This window comes from Elgaria multicarinata, chromosome 3 (assembly GCF_023053635.1).
Source record: "Elgaria multicarinata webbii isolate HBS135686 ecotype San Diego chromosome 3, rElgMul1.1.pri, whole genome shotgun sequence".
NCBI lineage: Eukaryota > Metazoa > Chordata > Lepidosauria > Squamata > Anguidae > Elgaria > Elgaria multicarinata.
In genome coordinates, this window is record NC_086173.1 from 165,119,454 (window position 1) to 165,142,038 (window position 22,585).

Sequence of the window (22,585 nt, forward strand, 5' to 3'; positions counted from 1 at the left end):
AATTTATCTTGTCCTTCATGGTGGAGGATACACCTGGCAATTGATGAGACCTCAGCTGGTCTTTGTCTGGCTGAAAATGCAGAACTCTCCACCCACCCACCCCTCACCAAGGGGAATGAAGTTTTTCTCCCTCTCTCAAAATGCTAGAACTCAATGGGGTCATTATCCCATGAAACTGATTGGTGGGAGATCCAGGACAAATAAAAAGGAAGCACTTTTTCACACAGCACAGAGTTAAATTATGGAACTCACTGCCATAGGATGTAGTGATGGCCACCAATCTGGATGGCTTTAAAAGGGGGTTGGATAAATGCCTGGAGGTAAAGGCTATCAAGGGCTACTAGCCCTGATGGTTACGTGCTACCTCCAGTATCCGAAGCAGTAAGCCTGTGTGCACCAGTTGCTGGGGAACATGGGTGGGAGGGTGCTGTTGCACCACGTCCTGCCTTGTTCATCCCTGGCTGATGGCTGGTTGGCCACTGTGCGAACAGAGTGCTGGGCTAGATGGACCCTTGGTCTGATCCAGCAGGGCAGAATTCTTATGTTCTTAAGTTTGTTTTGAAAGAAGGACATTAGAAGCAAAGCAGGTCTGAGTATGTAAGAGTGCCCTTTCTTGATAAGAGGGGCTGATTTTCACATTACGCCAGTCCTTTTACAACTTCATTGGCTGCCAGTCCAGGTCTGGGCCCGATTCAAAGTGCTGGTATTGACATTTAAAGCCCTAAACGGTTTGGGGCCAGGTTATTTGAAGGAACGCCTCCTCCCATATGTACCTGCCCAGACCTTAAGATCATCTACAGGGGCCCTTCTCCGTGAGCCCCTGCCAAAGGAAGTGAGGCAGGTGGCTACTAGAAGGAGGGCCTTCTCCGCTGTGGCACCCTGGTTGTGGAACGAGCTCCCCAGAGAGGTCCGCCTGGCGCCTACACTGTACTCCTTTCGTGGCCAGCTGAAGACCTTTTTATTCTCTCAGTATTTTAACACTTAATTTTAACTTAAATTTAAATTTTACTGTTTTAACTCTGTATTTTAATCTTATATCAATTTTGCTGCGTGGTTTTATCCTGGTTACGCTTTTTATACTGTATTTTGTATTTGTGCTTTTAACCTGTTGGTTGTTTTATTATGGTTTCAATTTTTGTGAACAGCCCAGAGAGCTTCGGCTATTGGGCGGTATAAAAATGAAATAAATAAATAAATAAATTTTATTTGATGGACCAGAGGGCACAGATGTCTCTGAGCATATTCAGTGCATCTTTTCTCCCTGACAGAAAGCAGCTATTGAAAGAAAGCAGTGTAAAGACAGCATGTCTCTGTGCATGTGCAGAGTACATAGTGGCTTTGCTCATGATGGGCTCCATGTTCACTGGACAAGAAAGAAGCCTGCCTCTTTTCTGATGGCAAAGATCAGAGGCAGTGCCACCAACGGCTCCCGTTAGAACTGTGGCAGGTATTCAAACATCTTTCATGTTTTAACATCCCAGCTGAAACAGGTAATTAATTAATTAATTAATTACACTTACATACCGCTCCCATAGCCAGGGCTCTCTGGGCGGCTTCAAAAGGTGCTTCCAGATGGAGCGCTACTAATTAGAAGGCATTTTGCAGGTATTCCATCTTTTTCTCAACATGTTTTTTCTTTTTTGGTGGTAAGAAAAGAGATGGAAGAAGTGGTGAGAAAACACTTGAGGACTATGAGTGGAAGGCAATGATGTCTCTGCCATCACTACCACCCCCTAAGACACCCCCACAAAGGAGACAGGGCAATTGCAGAATAAAAGCCTTGTGTAGTAAATTTTGATGTGAGGAGAGTTCAAAAATCCAGGCAGTTGTGTTAATCCATATCAACAAACCAATTCTGGCATCTTTTGAGCAACTCACCATTAATCGTGTTGCTTACCCAGGGCTGTTGTTCTTCCTGGTTCTTTGGCACAATTGATATGGGCTGCATTACATGGGAGAAGACGAGCAACAAGTATGAAGATCCTGCTGTTTCCCAGGGTTCCTTTAAACAATAGACATGATTCGAAGCAGCGCCTCTCTCCCTCCCTCCCTGGCACATGTGCAAAGGATGGGTTGGGGAATTGTGTATTGCAAGTCTGCAACCCTCAACACACTTATTTGGGAGTAAGCTCCATTGAACACAATGGGACTTACTTAACCGAAAGAAGAAAAAATGAAAAAGAATCACGAGCGCAACTCTAATATAGCATAATGAAGAGTCTCCCTTACTTGGGAGTAACCCAGATCTGCCTCCCTTTATTGCAGGGATGCATTTTGCCCTCTTTTCCATCGCAGACACAGAAATTCCTTCCTCAGCAAGTTTGGAGTGCAATGTCAGCTTTACACACTACCGATTTCACACCTTTAGTTTATTCCTGCTTCTCCCTCTCTTTTTTTAAAAAAACAAAAAAACAGAAGGGGGTAGGAACCATGGGAGACATCCTGTTTGTTCCCAGCATCATGCAATCCACCCAGAAACTTCCTTGAGTTAGGGTGACCATATGAAAAGGAGGACAGGGCTCCTGTATCTTTAACAGTTGTATTGAAAAGGAAATTTCAGCAGGTGTCATTTGCATATATGGGGAACCTGGTGAAATTCCCTCTTCATTACAACAGTGAAAACTGCAGGTGCCCTGCCCTCTGGTCACTCTAGTATAGCTCCTGCAGCTTTCACTGCTGTGACGAAGAGGGAATTTCATCATGTTCTCCCTATATACTATTTATTTATTATTTAAAGCATTTTTATAGCGCCGGCTCACCATTTCTGACATCGAGGCGCTTTACAATAAAACAATTCCATTAAATATACATAATAAGGCATCTAATAAATTCATAATAAGGCGTCTAATAAAACAGTTGTCTGGTACATATCCTGTTTCGAAGTATCTTCATCAGTTTGACGCAACTTGTTCATAAAGGGAGTCGTGGCTGTACATTTAGGGTGGAACCCTCCAACATTGTCACCATATCATTTTCACGTTTCAGACCGCCAGATAATGCTCTGAAACGGTCTGTAACGTGAAAATGATATGGTGACAATGTTGGAGGGTTCCACCCTAAATGTACAGCCACGTCTCCCTTTATGAACAAGTTGCGTCCAACTGACGAAGATACTTCGAAACAGGATATGTACCGGACAACTGTTTTATTAGACGCCTTATTATGAATTTATTAGATGCCTTATTATGAATTTTTAATATACTTTATTTATTAGACGCTTTATTATGAATGTTCAATAGACGCCTTATGAATGCCATCTAGACGCCTGACATTGTGCATGTGTGGAGTGATATACTTCTGAACTATTATTATCTAAAAGTTTTGCTCTTACGCAGTTTTGTAAAAAAGTAAAATGCTACTTTGTACTTCAGTGCTGGTGACATTGGACATTATTTCTGTTTCTGTTTTTCTTTATTAATTTTTATTGTGGCGGTTTTGCACTATTGGATTTGTTTAAAGGGATTTAAGAACATGTGCCAGCTAGGAGAAATTGTTCTGTAGATTGATTACAAACTGTATATATATGTTGTATATATCACCTATATCTCTAATATATTGCGTCTACTCTAAGTGAATTTTTGTGGTTGAGTGTTATCACCCTTATTGTGCCCAGCAGAAACAGGATCAGGTAGTTTCCGAGAAATCATGCAATGGCAAAGAAGGGTTTGAACAAGTCGTGAGAGCGTAGGTGGACGCAGCACATTTCATTAGGGTGTGCACTCAAGGATTTTTTTAAAAAAAAATGGTGATCATTTATTGATTGCTCAATCATAAAGGACATTATTTTTAATCTTTTTTTTTAAGGTTTCCTTTTTTTTATTTACAGTTTGCCCAATTTAAAATTACACATAATTACAGAGTCACAAAATCAAACAGTGTACTCAATACAACGAGTATGGTGTGTGTCCACACACACCCCATAATAGTATTTCATGGTATTTGACAATGCAATGTATGTGTTAGATTTCTGGGTGACTCACTAAGTCAAGGAATAGGTTTGCTTAAAGCTATGATCACAAAGTAAGCAGAGAAGACTGTCTAGGAGCATGGTACTGTCAACAAACCTCTCCATGTTGATTTCTGAAATACCAAGCATTTATACAGCTGAACCTGCATTTTAATGCCAGCACAAGTCCAAATTACTTATTATATAGAACATTTAGTATAGAAACAGGCTGTGTAAATGCATCCTGTCCCAAACTTTAAAAGGTAATATACTTTTAGAATTCTTAGTATTCAAGACTTAACCCCTTCACATCTGAGCTTCACAAATTGCTTTTTCCATTCCTCGGGTCCATTATTTCTTTTCCAAAAATGGGGGGACGGTTGGGGGTGGGGAACAGTGTATAAATTGTACCAAATCAAAATTGACATTTGGAAATTACTAGAGACTTGATTTTAGAAGGCTGTTATGAGAACTGGGGAAGGGGGAGTTCTCCAAGTTTAGTAGTGGAGGTTTGATCCCTTGTTGAGTTTTAAATACTTTTTGAATACCTTGTTTTGCTGACACATACATAGAATCATAGAATAGCAGAGTTGGAAGGGGCCTACAAGGCCATCGAGTCCAACCCCCTGCTCAATGCAGGAATCCACCCTAAAGCATCCCTGACAGATGGTTGTCCAGCTGCCTCTTGAAGGCCTCTAGAGTGGGAGAGCCCACAACCTCCCTTCGTAACTGGTTCCATTGTTGTACTGCTCTAACAGTCAGGAAGTTTTTCCTGATGTCCAGCTGGTATCTGGCTTCCTTTAACTTGAGCCTGTTATTCTGTGTCCTGCACTCTGGGAGGATCGAGAAGAGATTCTGGCCCTCCCCTGTGTGACAACCTTTTAAGTATTTGAAGAGTGTTATCATGTCTCCCCTCAATCTTCTCTTCTCCAGGCTAAACATGCCCAGTTCTTTCAGTCTCTCTTCATAGGGCTTTGTTTCCAGACCCCTGATCATCCTCATTGCCCTCCTCTGAACATGCTCCAGCTTGTCTGCGTCCTTCTTGAATTGTGTTCAACAGTTCACTTATAGCTTTTAATATTATTATTCATATTTATTTATATAGCACCATCAACATTCATGGTGCTGTACAGAACAAAATACAACATAATATTTTACAAAAATTAAAACCGCAATAAAACAACCAACAGGTTAAAAGCACAATTACAAAATACAGTATAAAAAGCACAACCAGGATAAAACCACGCAGTAAATTTGATATAAGAATACGAAACACCCTGCCATATGGCTTACATTCTAAAATCACAATAGCAAACAAACAGGGAGGGGAAAAGCTAACCAACATGGGGCGAAAAGAAACGTTTCCATAAAATCGAAAAATCTGAAATATCTATTGGAAAGTAATTTTCCAATAGGTTTTAAACTACACAGGCTTAGTTAAGGATAGCCACACATTAACAGAGGCTTTAAATGATTTTTTTTTAAAAAAAAATCTGTTCCATTTAAACTCCTCGGAAATCCCAAAGTGTAATTCCGGATGGAACTTTTTCTGCTGGATACATTGTTACACATCAAATTGAGCAGAAATGGTATTTTCTAGTGGTTTTTATAAGGTTAGAGGCTGAGCTTCATTTGCATTCCAATTAGGGTCCTTATTTTGCATAGCTTCACGAACTCTTTCCTACATTTTTCATGGTAGGCGTTATCCGTGGCTAGTCAGGTTGAACTTCTCTTGTTTTTCCAGTTCCAGACGTTGCTGCCTTCTGGCTCTTGATGGACAAACAGGTTTGCAGGGAAGATGGCTTTGGAACATCAGATACTCTTATAAGGCTCTGGGTCAGGTCGGGTCAGGGACTGAATTGCAGCAGAAACCGCACAGGATTGAGGCAGGCATTCCCTCTCCTGCTGGGATATGAAGGTCTAGCCACCTCAGATGCTTCAGGGAACTGGGTAGATAATGACGGTCGTTTCTCAAACATGGTGTCTTAAACATATAGAAGAGAGATGGAGAGTTTGAAGAGGCCAGTAGTTGACTGAAGGGCATTTCCATGAGCCTTGGTGGTGGTACTGTTCAGTGCGCGAAGTGGCACAGAAATCAAACTTTTTATCAAACTTCAGAAGTCGAACTACTGTTCAAGGGGGACGCAGGTGTTCCACTATTGCCACCTCTCTGAGCAGGTAAGTGACCCGCCAGGAGCAAAGGCCCGGAGTTGAGCTGTGTAGCCAGCACCGTGACGATGTCTCCAGTGGTGCTGTGAGCGTGCGCCCGCCCACCGATGGCCCTCCAAAGCTGTTCCTGAGATGCGCCATTCTTTTATTTATTTAACAACGTAGACACTGACATCAGTGTTGGCTTGCCCGTCCACGGGAGGGCCTTTGCAGGTGGCGGGGGGAATGCGGAGATTTTGAACCTAATTTTGAAGGCTACCAGGAGGCCTTTGCATAGATAATTCACAGAAAAACTTCAAAGGGCTCCATCTTATTGCAAAAGCTCTGCAAAAACAAAGGAGAGTGAAAAGTTAATCCGATGTGATAGATGTCAATGTGGGGGATTTAAAATCATGAAGCTGGAGGGGACCCCAAGGCCTTCTAGTCCAACCCTGCAGAAGATCCCGTCATCCCCTGACATATCAAACCACGTACAGAAAATATGCTAGAAGCAGAGAGACGGTGGAGCACCAGGAGGTGCCTGCAGAAGACGGTCCAAGCCAATAAGGCAGAAAACCCACAGGGACACTACGCCGACTGATCTGGAGGGTATATCCCACCCTGAACCCCAAATAAGTTTCTCGTTCAGGCCCTGGGCAATAAAGCTCCTTTAAAGTAACAGAGGAAATCCTCCACCCACTCCGATGGACAGAGCGAAGTCATTCTCAGGCCAGATTATGTTAACTCCTAGCAAGCACGGAAGCTTGGGATGAAGGAATGCGGAACCCTTTTGAAATGTGGGCACATTCCCAGCGGAGTCTGTTGCAAGATTTCATTTTTAGATGGGTGCTCGTACAAACTTACGCTTCTCGGAGCTGTCAGATCCCGTGCTGAGTGCTGCAAAAGGAGAAAATGAAGAGAATCAATATCACTGTTTTTGCAGTGGGGAGTGCCATCTAGTCCCACCCTGCAGATGAAGTCCCCATCCCTTGACATATCAAGCTACATACAGAAAACGTCCTAGAAGCAGAGAGCTAGAAGACACACGTACCAAAGAGGTCAGCCTAACTGCACTCTTCGTGGAGGAAGGCAGAAAGTCCACAGGGACACTGAGTGGCTGGATCTGGAGGAGGAATCCCTTCTCCTTCAGACCCTGGGTAGAGAGTGTCCTTCAGCATAACAGAGGAAGGAGATCCTCCATGACAACCAGTTACCTAGGGAGGTTGTGGGCTCTCCCACACTAGAGGCCTTCAGGCAGCTGGACAGCCATCTGCCAGGGATGCTTTAGGGTGGATTCCTGCATTGAGCAGGGGGTTGGACTCGATGGCCTTGTAGGCCTCTTCCAACTCTATTATTCTATGATCCTCCATGACTTCAGATGAGACCACAGACGGACTGAATGAAAGGGTGGCAGACGTCCTTCTCAGCCCAGATTATTTGACTCTTGGGAAGCTCCGAGGTTCGGACCACAGGAAAGCAGAAGCCCTTTAAAACTGGGGCCCGTTCCCTGCAGAACCTGTGGCAAGATCCCCCATCTTCGAAAGGGATGCCCAAGACCACCCTCTTCACCTTCAGATACAAACTTACCCTCGTCAGACTTTATGTAATTCTGTATGTTTGCTGCAAAAGGAAGCAAAGAGATGAAATCAACACCTGGGGGAGTACTCCTCCGCCTCATCTCCCCAGTCCCATTCTACCCCTCCCCTGCCCAAATACACAGCGTCTTTCTTTCCCCATCGCTTCAAGTTTGGACATTTGCTTTCGCCACAAACCACTGCAAATCCATCCAGGGGGGAATCCACACGTCGTACTGAAGGCGCATGCATGCGCCCCCAGTATGCCCCCAAAACGATGGTGTAGATTCTGCCTACCTGCAGCCCAGAAGAGACGGAGGAGGAGGCGGCTGGGGAATCCGGCCGCGTCCTTGCCGCCGTCACCTCCCCGCCGGCCTCCTGCTGCCGGAATAAGAACGACCCGGGTAGGAGAGCTCGGTGGAAGCATGCGCCTTCAGTATGACATGTAGATTCCCTCCAGCAGCCTGCCCAGAGGCAGAAGGGGGGACTCCAGAAAGGTCCCTCCAGATGCACTACGGACGTGGTTTGAACTGCTGCGAAAGGCCTTCCTGTTCAGAGCTTCACAGCCAGCCAGCCCATAAATGAGCCAAAGTCCAGGTGTTTATGACTGCTGCACCTTCTTGGGGGCAGGTGCCACACGCAGGGCCATCGTTTGAGTTTCTTGGACAAGATGAATCTCTTCACAAGTCAGGGACGTATTGAGGCACCTGGCTGAATATTTTCACGAGCGTCCCACCTTTGTCAGAGTACTTCACACTAAGTGGGACCCATGAGGGTGTCGACAGCTTAAGGGCTCTACAGGTGAACGTCTTTACCGGGAGCAGGACTCTTACACGCACCAGCGACTGTGTTTATTTTTACCTATTTATTTATGGAACGTATAAGCCGCTTTTTCCAAGTTAAGAGTGTGCCCGGCTGTGGCACGACCCCAAGCCTGGGGCTCGTCTACACGGGCGCTTTACCCCGGCGTAGCTTCAGAGTTGAAAGCTTGCTGCTGCTCTCAGAATCCAGGCAGGTTTGTATGGATGAAGGCTTCCCTGGACCCAAGGAAGTTAACGAATCAGGTAAAAAAATGCAATTTTATATACTAAAATATGTTAAAAATAACATACACAGAGCATTTCACAAGTACAACAAGACAACCAGAATGCTAGACAGAAAAGGCTCAGTCACCTTGATCCATTTGGCTAGACGCGTTTCGCGCCTTGGTCTTCCTCAATGGCCGGTGTGACAGGCTGATTAGTGCCGTGGGCTATTTTCTCTCGGGGCTGACTTAAAAGTTCCAAACATTAAACGAAATCAGATGTCACTCCCCACAATATACGGTTTGAGTCCAAATATTCAAAGGAAGCCCGTGGAAGGTATTCCAAACAGCCGATGCTCATATTATTACTGAGGCCCAGTATTAGGCAAAAGGCGGGATACAAATTATCATTATCATAGAAACGTGTCTGGCCAAATGGATCAAGTTTACTGAGCGTTTTTTGTCTAGCATTCTGTCTTGTTGTGTATTATTGTATTTTAGTATATAAAATGGCATTTTTTTACCTGATTCCTTAACTTTCTTGTTTTCATTTATACTGTGTTAGGTTAAGGTTATCACCTCTTTGTTGCATTTTTACCTGGACTCAAACCACTTACGCCTTTAAAGACCAGAACCTCTACTTTAAATGGACAAGAGCAACAGGCTTACGTTAGAGCAAACCAGGCCCCCGTTTTGACGGCCGCAGGTCTGCGCCCCGAGGCTCCCGAATTGGCACTCCTTCCCAACATCTGCATGGGAAGGAGCACCAATTCGGAATTGCCGCTGCCGCCTCTGGCAAAGGCAAGGAGAGGGGAGGAAGGAGAACACACTCACGTTGGCAGTCGACAATTTCCATTTTCTTCTTCCCTGCGAAGACAGAATCAGAAAATAAGAGCTGGAAGGGATCCCCAGAGATCATCCAACCCCTCCTCCTACAAAGAGCCAGGGTTCTTGGACCCTGGAACCAACGCATCTCCCTAGTACAGCCTTCCTCAACCTGGGGCGCTCCAGATGTGTTGGACTGCTTCTCCCAGAATGTCCCAGCCAGCAGGCCTATTTATTTATTTATTTATTTATTTATTTACAATATTTATATACCGATCCCCATTCAAGGATTTCAGAGCGGTGGACAAATCGAATAAAAACGGAATAAAAACACATTAAAAGTATATTTTGAAAAGAAACAAAGTGCAAAATAAACTGCAGGTGGAAGGGAAGGCTTCCTGGAACGACGTTTTCAGGAGGCGCTGGAAGGAATACAAAATTGGCACCTGCCTGACCTCCAAAAGCAGGGAATTCCGTAGGAGAAGGGGCCACCACACTGAAGCCCCTTCCCCTGCTGGACTCTAATCACATGATAGATCTATGTGGAACCACCAGGAGCAGGCCCTCGGAGGACCTCAGTGACCGGGCAGGTTGGTAAGGGAGAAGGCGCTCTCTCAGGTATCCTGGTCCCAAGTTGTTCAGGGCTTTGTACACAAGTACAAGAACCTTCAACCTGGCCCGGTAGCGAATAGGCAGCCAGTGCAGTTCCCTCAGCAGAGGAGTTACATGATGGAAAAGGACAGCTCCCGACAACAGCTGAGCTGCTGCATTCTGCACTAGCTCCAGACTGGCAGCTTTAAGGGCAGCCCCACACTCGCTTAACTCGCGCCCACCCAGGTAAAATTGGAGATCCCCTTGATGTCAAGGGCTGAAACTTCGCAAGGTGCAAGACCTCAAAGAGGAGGTTTGACAACCTGAGTTTGAAGGGTACAACTCCAGTGGATTTTTTAAAAAATGTTAAAATCTTGAACTTTAAAAAAAATCCCTAGAACTGCTTCAAACTTGACATGGCTGAAGTTCTACTTAAGAGCTATCATGGTGCCAAGTTTAATCTCTTTAGCATTAAAAATGATAGAGATGTAAGCATTTTTGTTCATTTCCATAGACTACAATGGAGCAGTTATTCCAACTTTTAAAAATTCCTAAAAATCAAGGGATGAACGGATCTGATTCGAACTTGGCAAGGCTAAAGCCCTACCAAGTTCCCTCTCTTATCTTTAAAAATGACGGAGCTGTAAGCATTTTTGTTAATTTCCATAGTCTACAATGGAGCAGTTATCCAAAAACAGAATAAAGCTTCGAGAGGGCTCCTCTCCGCTCCACAGGTATTCGACGGTTTTTAAACTGTCTCTTCTTTGCTCCGCAACCTCGCAATTTCCAAAAGGGACTCTAAAGTGTCTCAAGTATTAGAGGCATAATGTTTAGATCCTCTTGAGGGAATGTACACATTTATACACAAAAGTCTAACTCCCTTCAAGTTGGTCAACTAAATAACCTGCAAAAATGGTGAGTCAATTTCCAGTTCCTGGATCTCAACATTCAGACTGGCAGACACCCCAAAAGGCAAGACTTCCCCCCCTTACTTTTGATCCTTACTTTTGATCCTTCCTAGCAGGTACTGAGAATACTTGAAAGCCTTTTAACTCAGCCTTTTATATCTTCCTATAGATTAGACTTGTTCATGTAGACCAGCCTTCCTCAACCTGGGGCGTTCCAGATGTGTTGTACTGCACCTCCCAGAATGCCTCAGCCAGCTGGGGCATTCTGGGAGTTGTAGTCCAACACCTCTGGAGCGCCCCAGGTTGAGGAAGGCTGATGTAGACTATTGAGCGGTGTAGAAATGTAATGAATAAATAAATAAATAAGGGGAAACGCATATTTTTAAAATTGTGGCAAATGCAAAGGAATATTTCCTTTAAAAAAAAAAGTTTAGCATTATAACACTCATTTAAGCAATATTTCACTAATATTTTTTTTTCAAAATTACAACTGGAAAAACATTTTAACACTAAAGGATTGCTTTAAAAAAATGATGGGGGCTATAAAATGGAGCCCACCACAAAAGTTACAGTGAACTGTAGAGGCTTTTTTCAAAAAAGACTTCCTATACACACACACACACACACACACACACACACACACACACACACAATGATAGAAGGAGCCCTGGGAAAGTATGGGAGGGTTAAAAACAATGACAACTTCGTTTGGGTGCCACATATAAAATGTAAGTGAATGAGGTACAGTGATACCCTAATAAATACCTAGTTTGGAAGAAGCCAAAATGCCTGGAACCTCACACACATGACAACTGCGTTAATCTCTTCATTTATGAAAACTATCAGCTGCTTTTCAATAGTGTTGAAACAACATTTCAAAGAGGGAGAAAATACTCACTTTGGTGGTGGAGATATCCCATTTTCTTCTTCCCTGCAAAGACAGAATCAGAAAATAAAGAGCTGGAAGGGATCCCCAAAGATCATCCAACCCCTCCTCTTACAATGAGCCAGGGTTCTTGGACCCTAGAACACACCCATCTCCAGTGTTTTTTCCAGGGTCTCCCTAGCAGTTTCCAGGAAGAAGGGCCCAGATGCTTCCCAGACAACTCTTATTAGTAGCGGTAGAATCATAGAATAGCAGAGTTGGAAGGGGCCTACAAGGCCATCAAGTCCAACCCCCTGCTCAATGCAGGAATCCACCCTAAAGCATCCCTGACAGATGCTTGTCCAGCTGCCTCTTGAAGGCCTCTAGTGTGGGAGAGCCCACAACCTCCCTAGGTCCACCGTCGCACTGCTCTAACAGTCAGGAAGTTTTTCCTGATGTCCAGCCGGAATCTGGCTTCCTTTAACTTGAGCCCATTATTCCGTGTCCTGCACTCTGGGAGGATCGAGAAGAGTTCCTGGCCCTCCTCTGTGTGACAACCTTTTATGTCTTTGAAGAGTGCTCTCATGTCTCCCCTCAATCTTCTCTTCTCCAGGCTAAACAGGCCCAGTTCTTTCAGTCCCTCTTCATAGGGCTTTATTTCTAGACCCCTGATCACCCTGGTTGTCCTCTTCTGAACACGTTCCAGCTTGTCTGCATCCTTCTTGAATTGTGGAGCCCAGAACTGGACACAATACTCTAGATGAGGCCTAACCAGGGCTGAATAGAGAGGAACCAGTACCTCACGTGATTTGGAAGCAATACTTCTATTAATGCAGCCCAAACTAGCATTGGCCTTTCTTGCAGCCACATCGCACTGTTGGCTCATATTCAGCTTGTGATCTACAACAATTCCAAGATCCTTCTCGTTTGTAGTATTGCTGGTCCAAGTGTCCCCCATCTTGTAACTGTGCCTTTGGTTTCTATTCCCTAAATGTAGAACTTGGCATTTATCCCTATTAAATTTCATTCTGTTGTTTGGTAGGGTGCCTCTTTTCACACAAAAGGTAGGGCGCCTCTTTTCACACACACACACAGACCACTTTTCTTCATTATCGCATTCGGTTCAAAATAAGGCTGCAGTTCCTAAACATGCGTATTTGGGTTTTGCTTTTGCTTTTGGCCCTGTCGACAAACCATCAGAGCAATTTGAGACAGGCCTATTTATTTATTTACAATATTTATACACCGATCCCTGTTCAAGGGGATTTCAGAGTGGTGTACAAATCGAATAAAAGAATAAAAACCTGAATAAAAGTACATTTTTAAAAGCAACAAAGTGCAATGAACCTACAGCTGGTGATTAAGGGAAGGCTTCCTGGAACAATGAGGTTTTCAGTAGGTGCTGGAAGGAAATTTAACATCAGGAGTTAAATTAGATGATGCTCAGGAACCTTCCAGCCTCTTGGAATTTAGATTCTGTGGTCTGGACTTCGCAGGTTCACCGTTAGCAGAGGACCCCCATATGTAGACAACCAACCTTGCTTCAAAAGGTGGGTGGGTGACAGGCTTTGGGGTGACAATGCTGTTGTGTGGCTTCCCTGTTAAATGTGAATGACCAAAGGAAGGCTCTCTATGCCAGGACACAAGGGGAGCATGGAAGTGACCCACGGCCTACATTCAGACCTTTTCCAAAACGGTATTCATGGGGCTGCTACTGTCATGAAGGCTTCACAATGATTCTCAGTGGGAGCCTACAAGAGAATGACACACAGGAACATACAGCCCAGCAAAGTCATCGACTTACTGATAATTATGTTCACAGTCAAGGAGATGAGAACAGCCGACAGCAGGACGAACAAGATGGCTCCCGTGATGAACGGCATGATGGCTAAAAGGGGACAAACATGTATCAGTTCAGACCGGCAACAGCTCTCAAGCACCTCATGCAGAGATATGGCAAGTAGTGAACCTGGGACCTCACACACGTTATGGCCCCCTTTGTGGTGGCAAAGATATGAAGAATTTCCCTCCCGTTCAAGGCCCACCACAGCCCGACACCAGAAGACTTAAAAGAAGCTCTCAAAACCTTCTTCTTCATTAATTTGAATGGGTTTTTAAATAAAATTATATGTGTCCACATATAATAGTGTAATTTTATGCCATAGAATCAGAGAATAGCAGAGTTGGAAGGGGCCTACAAGGCCATCGAGTCCAACCCCCTGCTCAATGCAGGAATCCACCCTATAGTATCCCTGACAGATGGCTGTCCAGCTGTGTCTTGAAGGCCTCTAGTGTGGAAGAGCCCACAACCTCCCTAGGTCACTGGTTCCATTGTCCTACTGCTCTAACAGTCAGGGCGTTTTTTCTGATGTCCAGCTGGAATCTGGCTTCCTGTAACTTGAGCCCGTTCTTCCGTGTCCTGCACTCTGGGATGACCGAGAAGAGATCCTGGCCCTCCTCTATGTGACAACCTTTTAAGTATTTGAAGAGTGCTCTCATGTCTCTCCTCCATCTTCTCTTCTCCAGGCTAAACAGGCCCAGTTCTTTCAGTCTCTCCTCCTAGGGCTTTGTTTCCAGACCCCTGATCATCCTGGTTGCCCTCCTCTGAACACGCTCCAGCTTGTCTGTGTCCTTCTTGAATTGTGGAGCCCAGAACTGGACGCAATACTCTAGATGAGGCCTAACCAGGGCCGAATAGAGAGGAACCAGTACCTCATGTGATTTGGAGGCTATACTTCTATTAATGCAGCCCAAAATAGCCTCTGCCTTTCTTGCAGCCATATCGCACTCTTGGCTCCTATTCAGCTTGCAAACTACAACAATTCCAAGATCCTTCTCGTTTGTAGTATTGCTGAGCCAAGTATCCCCCATCTTGTAACTGTGCATTTGTCCATCATGCTATCAATAAGAATAGTCCATTTCTGCCGCCCTTCTGCTTCCAAGGGTCGCTCTTCCAACTCCCTGGCCAGAAACCACCTCCGTCTCATCCCTCAGCCTGCACCTCCCTGCTTCTCCTTCCCACTGCCACAAAAGCACACATGGTCCCGTGGAATGAGGTAGGCTGCAGTAGTTTTGCAGGGGGATCTCCACCCTGGCCAAAATGCCACTTCCCCGAACCCACCCCCCTGACCAAGGAGAAATCCCTCCTTACCACTCCATCTCACACCACAAGGCTCCTCCCAGGCCAAGACCAGAGGCTCTGGCAGGCCGGCATGGTCCACATGGCACCGGTAGAGGTCCCTCTCCTTGGGGTCGATCTCAATGCTGAGCCAGATGTGGTAGGTCCCGTCTGAATTGGGGGCGACACTTCTACGGAAGGTCTCATAGTCCATGATCTCCCCATCCCTCCTCCAGGTGGCGTCGATCTCCTTGGGGTAGAAGCCGTGGGCCTGGCAGATGAGCGTCTCCAGGTCCTTCCTACTTGCCTGGTGTGTCACCTTCACCACCGGGGGCTCTGCGAATAGGGCAAACTCAGTATCAATACAGCTAAGGACATCAGAAGTGCCCTGCTGGATCAGACCAAGGGTCCATCTACTTCAACACTCTGTTCACACACCGGCCAACAGCCATCAGCCAGGGATGAACCAGCAGGACATGCTGCAACAGCACCCTCCCACCCATGTTCCCCAGCAACTGGTGTACACAGGCTTATTGCCTCGAATACTGGAGATAGCACACAACCATCAGGGCTAGTAGCCATTGATAGCCCTTGCCTCCAGGAACTTATCCAACCCCCTTTTAAAGTCATCCACATTGGTGACCATCACTACATCTTGTGGCAGTGAGTTCCATAATTTCACTCTGCGCTGTGTGAAGAAGTCCTTCCTTTTTTCAGTCCTGGATCCCCCACCAATCAGCTTCATGGGATGACCCCGGGTTCTAGTATTTTGAGAGAGGGAGAAAAATGTCTAAGCAAATCTCTACAGTGGTTGGCTGGCTGGATGACGTATTTTAAGGACAGGTGGGAACTTCATGTGAGGGTTTCATTCTTTCATTGAGACTGGATTTCCCACAACTTCAGCATCCCCAAGACATGGAAACCTCTGAAGAAATGGAGAGTCCCAGCCTCCCCTACATTTTTATATTTTGGATATACTCAAAATGTGACGTGAAATCCCGTCCCTGTCTGGAACACCTTCTGCTCAGGGCTTCAGGGAGATTCCCTCCAGATCCTACGGCTGAATTGGCTCAGAGGTCCCTCAAATTCGGAAATCGTGAGCAGAACATTGGCTCCCCCATAAGGGAGGAGGATGGAACTGCAGCTCTTTGGTCTTTGAGACAGAATTTAGTTTTTAACAAAGCCTAAATATTCATTTAATATGGCTGCGCCAGATCTACTAACAGGGGGAGTGATCTCAGAATTACCAATAAGCCTACCCAGCATTTCAAAGCCAGGAAAAATACATGTGGTCAGAGAATTCTATGCTTTAGAAGTTTAGAGGATGCAGGTCGCTCAGAAGCAGTCGAGAGTTACACAATTTCTCCCCCCCCCCCCCCGAGAAGGGGAGAGACACTCTGCACATGCTTGGACACACTCAGCATGTTACACTTTTTAACAAATTAGCAAGGATTCATAGAATCATAGAATAGGAAAGTTGGAAGGGGCCTCTAAGGCTATCGAGTCCAACCCCCTGCTCATTGCAGGAATCCACCCTAAAGCATCCCCGACAGATGCTTGTCCAGCTGTCTCTTGAAGGCCTCTAGTGTGGGAGAGCCCACAACCTCCCTAGGTCACTGGTTCCATTGTCATACTGCTCTAACAGTCAGGAAGTTTTTCCTGATGTCCAGCCGGAATCTGGCTTCCTGTAACTTGAGCCCGTTATTCCGTGTCCTGCACTCTGGGAGGATCGAGAAGAGATCCTGGCCCTCCTCTGTGTGACAACCTTTCAAGTATTTGAAGAGTGCTCTCATGTCTCCCCTCAATCTTCTCTTCTCCAGGCTAAACATGCCCAGTTCTTTCAGTCTCTCTTCACAGGGCTTTGAATGCGCTCCAGCTTGCGGACAACCCTGTGTACGTGTAAAGGAATGCTTTTACTCTCCTGTTCGTCTGATTTCTCCTCCCTAGCGATGGGCAAATTATGGGGTGTACAGCTGGAGAAGGGCAGATGGGTCAGGGAATCCTTTGGGGAGCAGGAAAGGGCACAGTCATAGAATCGCAGAGGTGGAAGGGGCCTACAAGGCCATCGAGTCCAACCCCCTGCTCAGTGCAGGAATCCACCCTAAAGCATCCCTGACAGATGGTTGTCCAGCTTCAAGGCCTCTAGTGTGGGAGAGCCCACAACCTCCCTAGGTTACTGGTTCCATTGTCCTACTGCTCTAACAGTCATGGGGGAGGGGTTCTTTCCTCACAGAAGTGCATAAGGCAGGCTAGGCTCTGCTTTCCAGATGCAAGCATTTTGTTATCACAGCTATGGGAGAGGATTCACACAAAACCCCTTCCACATCCACATCTGCAGTGGTCCAGCCCAGCAAAAAGCCAGATCATGGGGCTGGCCATTGTGTTTCTTTCCATCCCATATGTACGTGCCTGGACCTTAAGATCATCTACAGGGGCTTCTCCGTGAGCCCCTGCCAAAGGAAGTGAGGCAGGTGGCTACTAGGAGGAGGGCCTTCTCCGCTGTGGCACCCCGGCTGTGGAATGAGCTCCCCAGAGAGGTCCGCCTGGCTCCTACACTGTACTCCTTTCGTTGCCAGCTGAAGACCTTTTTATTCTCTCAATTTTTTAACACTTAATTTTAACTTAAATTTGAATTTTGCTGTTCTGGCTCTGTATTTTAATCTTATATCAATTCTGTTGCGTGGTTTTATCCTGGATGTGCTTTTTATACTGTATTTTGTAATTGTGCTTTTAACATGTTGGTTGTTTTATTGTGGTTTGAACTTTTGTGAACTGCCCAGAGAGCTTTGGCTATTGGGTGGTATAAAAATATAACAAATAAATAAATATAAATAAATAAAAATAAATAAAACTGAATGGGGGGGGGTAGGGGAGATAAGAGGTTCCTGAGAGGAAAGAGGGAATATTGCATGGGGTTTTTTTTGGTGGTGGGGGGGGAGAAGAATCCTCGCAAGTAGAAAAGGAGGCAAAAAGGGAGGAAGCCTCCAGTAGCTTTCCAATGTTCTTGCTATGCTACTTTTCTACTTCTAGGCAGTTTTTTTTAAAGCACAAACATGTTCAATCGAGTAATACATCATCGGAATGGGGGCAGGAGTGTGTAGAAAAATCTCCCCACCTCCCCACCCCCCGCCCCCAACACACCTGTCCTCATCAAAGTCTCCTTCCCGTAGACCAGGTATCTCCGCAGCCACTCAATGCATTCCTCTTCCAGGTAGGCCTTGTAGCGCTGGGCAATAGCAGGTTCAGCCTCCCTTTTCCTCTTGCTTATCTGAGCCTGGGTATTGGCGGCCGTCCAGGTGAGGGTCTCCATGTCCAGGGCGAGGTAGTCCCTCCCATCGTAGCCATACTGGTTATACCCCCCTTTGCTCCCGTCTCCCCTCAGCTCACAGCCGTACATCTGCTGCAGGGAGTGAAACCCTGAAAGAGAGATGCAGGAGGCCACAGGGGAAGATTAGAGCAAGAACAGCCATTCATCTATTTATTTACTACACTATTATACCGCCCAATAGCCGAAGCTCTCTGGGCGGTTCACAGAAATTAAAACCATGAAGAATGTAATAAAACAACCAACAATCCCAAAACACAAATACAAAATACAATATAAAAAGCACAACCAGGATAAAACCACACAGCCGAAATTGATATAAGATTAAAATACAGAATTAAAACAGCAAAATTTAAATTTAAGTTAAAATTAAGTGTTCTAATACTGAGAGAATAAAAAGGACTTCAGCTGGCGACGAAAGGAGTACAGTGTAGGCGTCAGGCGGACCTCTCTGGGGAGCTCGTTCCACAGCCAGGGTGCCACAGCAGAGAAGGCCTTCCTCCTAGTAGCCACCTGCCTCACCACCTGCCGTTCCTTCCCCTCCAGCCCCTCACTGCCACGAGGCCACGTGACGAGCTCCGTGGCAGAGGTCCAGGCAGGAATGTTTACCTCAGACTCAGGGGAGAGGCAGAGGCTGCATTTGGATGTCACGATAGCCCATGATGGGTTAATAAGCTACACACCAGAGCTTATTTTTTAAATAGCCCCTGATCCCCCGCCACACGAGAAGGCTAAGAAGCTATTGAATAGAATCAGCACGGCACCGGATTGAGACTGTCCCAAGAAACAGCCAACCCTCACTCTGCACAGCCAGTCTCTCCTTGTGAAAGGAGGAGCCAGCTGCTTCCAGGCCCAATTCACTTCAAAAGGTTCTCTCTCTCCCTCCCCACCCCACGAAAGGCAGTGACTGCTGAGCGCATTGATCAAGTGGGGGAGTGGGTACCCACTACTAATCTCAAAAGATATGGGGTCACACCAAAATCTACGCAAGATTTGGGAAACAGATTGGAATGTACAAATAGAAAAACCTCCTTACTGTTAGAGCAGTACGACAATGGAACCAGTGACCTAGGGAGGTTGTGGGCTCTCCCACACTAGAGGCCTTCAAGAGGCAGGTGGACAACCGTCTGTCAGGAATGCTTTAGGGTGGATTCCTGCACTGAGCAGGGGGTTGGACTCGATGGCCTTGTAGGCCCCTTCCAACTCTACTGTTCTATGATTCTATGAACTTGCATTATCAGAAAAACTAACACAAAACATGAGAGTGTCGAGGGGACAGAAAAAAGGGGAAACTTGCTCGGCTTCGTCCATTTTCTTCTGCTGCCCCTTACGCCTGGAACGCTCTTCCAGAACATTTGAGAACTACAAGTTCAATCGCAGCTTTTAAAGCTCAACTAAAAACTTTTCTTTTTCCTAAAGCTTTTAAAACTTGATGTTGGGCGGACTTTATACTGTTAGTTTTACCCTACCCTGTGCCTGCTTACCCTACCCTGTGCCTGTTGGCATTCTCTTCCCCTCCTTATTGTTTTACTATGATTTTATTAGATTGTAAGCCTATGCGGCAGGGTCTTGCTATTTACTGTTTTACTCTGTACAGCACCATGTACACTGATGGTGCTATATAAATAAATAAATAAATAATAATAATAATAATACATACACAACTCAAGATGATGCGGCAACACAAGTCCCAGCTGCCTTTCAAAATTTGTGGTTTCAACAAAAAAGAAAAGAAAAGTATATGTCTGTATCTTTCTTGCTGAAGTTAAAGAACAACGGAACAAAATGTATTACACCATGTATGGTTTGGCATATTTACCCATGAAGTTGTATTAAAATTGTTTGTAAAATTGTTTTAATATTGAAAATCAATAAAAAAATTGGTTGTTGTTGTTTTTTAAGTGGGGGAGTGGATGCCATAGACAGTTTCCCGTCCTCTCCAGGGTGGGGGCTGCCACTGTGTGCAGGGGAGCTCATATTCCACCTGCCCCTATCAAAATCCTGATCTCGATCTTTATGCTAGGGTGAGGACAGATGACCCGGCCGCACGCCAATCCCCCCCAAACTGGTGTGGTTATTTGATGGGGGAGAGGAGGTTGTTTCTGGTTAGGACCCCCCTTTCCCAACCAGCAACCTCCTCTCCCCACTTATTTATTTATTTGTTGCATTTTTATACCGCCCAATAGTCGGAGCTCATGGAGGGACCGAATATGGGGAGAGGGGCGTCTTCACCCTTCTTACACCCGCCACTCACCTCCAGTCTGGTTGTAGTACCTCCGCAGGTTCACGTGGTGCACTCGGAACTTCTGCTCAGTGTTCTGCGCTATCTTGGTGTTCCTGTCCCAGTACCTGGGATCCTCGTCCCCCACCTTCTCCATCCAGGGTGTTCGAGGCTGCGCAGTCTTTGTGTTGCTGTCATACTGGATAAAGAGCTGGTCGTCCACGTAGCCCACAGTGATGAACTGAGGCAGCCCCTGGCCAGGCTCCGACACGGATGTGTAGAAATAGCGCAGGGAGAGCGAGGAAGGGGAGGATTGGGAGGAGTCTGGAAAGGAAGAAAAAAAAAGAAGGGCAGAGTTAGAAGGGCTGTAATGGAGAAATATCCCTCCAAGTCACACACCTTCCAAAATGCTGAGCCCCATCACACCAGAGGTTTATTGTACTCTGACCATGTCTGGTATCTGGTTTTGCAGCGCGGGACTCGCATGACGTTGTCCCCATCCTGCACCTATTTTGCCTCTTTTCCTCCATTTTGCGTATTATTTTGGTGCAGGGAAAGTCTGGATTATTTTCCCCAAGCGGACTTAATGCCGCCTTAAGCCTCTGTGTATTGCTGTCCTCTAGCTTTTTCCTTTGTTGGGGGCCATTTATTTATTTATTTAAAACATTTGTACCCCGCCCTATATCATTAAGATCTCAGGGCGGCATACAGATAAAAGCATACAGTATAAAGCGATAAATATACACAGCTAAAAACAAGTTAAACCATGAACCAAGTTAAAACAATATACAATTTAAAAGCAGTAAAACAATTAAAACAGTTAAAACCAGGTGCCATCTTAGTGAATTTAGCCACCAAAGGCTTTGTTAAAAAGCCACGTTTTCACTTGGTGCCGGAATAAAATCAGCGTTGGCGCCAGTCGGGCCTCCAAGGGGAGGGCATTCCACAGTCGGGGTGCCACCACAGAGGAAGCCCTGTCCCCTGTCCCATCATAGCGAATGTGTTGTGCAGGTGGGATGTGGAGAAGGGCTCCTCCAACAGAGCTCAAGTTTCAGGCAGGCATATATAAGGAGAGGCGCTATCTCAAGTATCGAGGTCCCAAGCCATTTAGGGCTTTAAACGTCATTACCAACACCTTGAATTCCGACCGGAAGCGTATAGGCAGCCAGTGCAGTTCCTTTAAGACCAGTGTTATGTGGTCTCTGTAAGATGTACTTGCCAGCAGTCTAGCTGCTGCATTTTGCACTAGCTGCAACTTCCGCGTCGTCTTCAAGCGCAGTCCCACGTAGAGTGCATTGCAGTAGTCTAATCCTGCAACCTGGGGTTGGGGGTGCCCCATTGGGAACACAGCCTCCCCTTCCTGTATGCAAAATAATTAGACATATACATACTTCCATTTGTTATAATGAAAACTTTTTTTATTCCTAATTGCCACAGAGGGAGGAATTTGGGGTGGTGGTGGTACACAACTGGTGAGAGGTTAATCCTCTCCATATATTGTGACAGACACCCCCCCCCCAATTCCTGCCATGCAGCAAGAAATGGACTGTGGGATATCTCTGGTCCTGCCCGCTTCCGTCCCCCGCCCCAGCCACAAAGATAGCCCCCCTCAAAGATTTCCCTCAGGGAAGGCCATCCTCACTGGGGTGGGGAATGCTCCCCACCCCAAATTTTGAGGGATAAAGGTGGCATGAAAAAGCCATCGTAGCCCACAATCAAGTTTTCTGTGCCACAGTTCTCTCTACTCAAGCAGGTTTTGCACATTTTGGGGAGCGCAGCTAAAACCTGCAAAACCTGTTTACCTGCAACAGGGCTATCCTAACGCTTCACATTCTCTGCAAAACAAGAACAAAATTCTGACAGCCTGCAATTTCCATACATCCCACTCCATCGACAGTTTTCCTACCATCACTCAGCGTTCCTCCCAACAGCTATTCCCTACTCAGACCCAGGCAATTTCAACCTTGGTTATCACAGCCCCACAGCATTCTCTAGCAAATACCTGGTGAGATATTTGGGGGAAAGTGCAGGAGCTCAGTG

At 45.9% G+C, this 22,585-nt stretch overlaps 1 protein-coding gene across 4 annotated transcripts in view; it reads right to left on the reverse strand.

Annotated features, from left to right (window-relative positions):
- Positions 1 to 22,585, reverse strand: part of LOC134396416 (H-2 class I histocompatibility antigen, Q10 alpha chain-like) — a 73,517-nt gene that overhangs the window by 43,069 nt on the left and 7,863 nt on the right. For 2 of the 4 annotated variants that reach the window (XM_063122910.1, XM_063122911.1), the window contains exon 2: positions 20,579 to 20,869. In XM_063122910.1, coding sequence (XP_062978980.1) covers positions 20,579 to 20,869 — 291 coding nt within the window. Of the gene's footprint in view, positions 1 to 5,018; positions 6,440 to 6,958; positions 6,992 to 7,681; positions 7,715 to 9,526; positions 9,560 to 11,914; positions 11,948 to 13,685; positions 13,770 to 15,032; positions 15,336 to 18,140; positions 18,417 to 20,578; positions 20,870 to 22,585 lie in introns of those variants that run through there. The other 2 variants (XM_063122908.1, XM_063122909.1) reach the window with 2 other exon arrangements.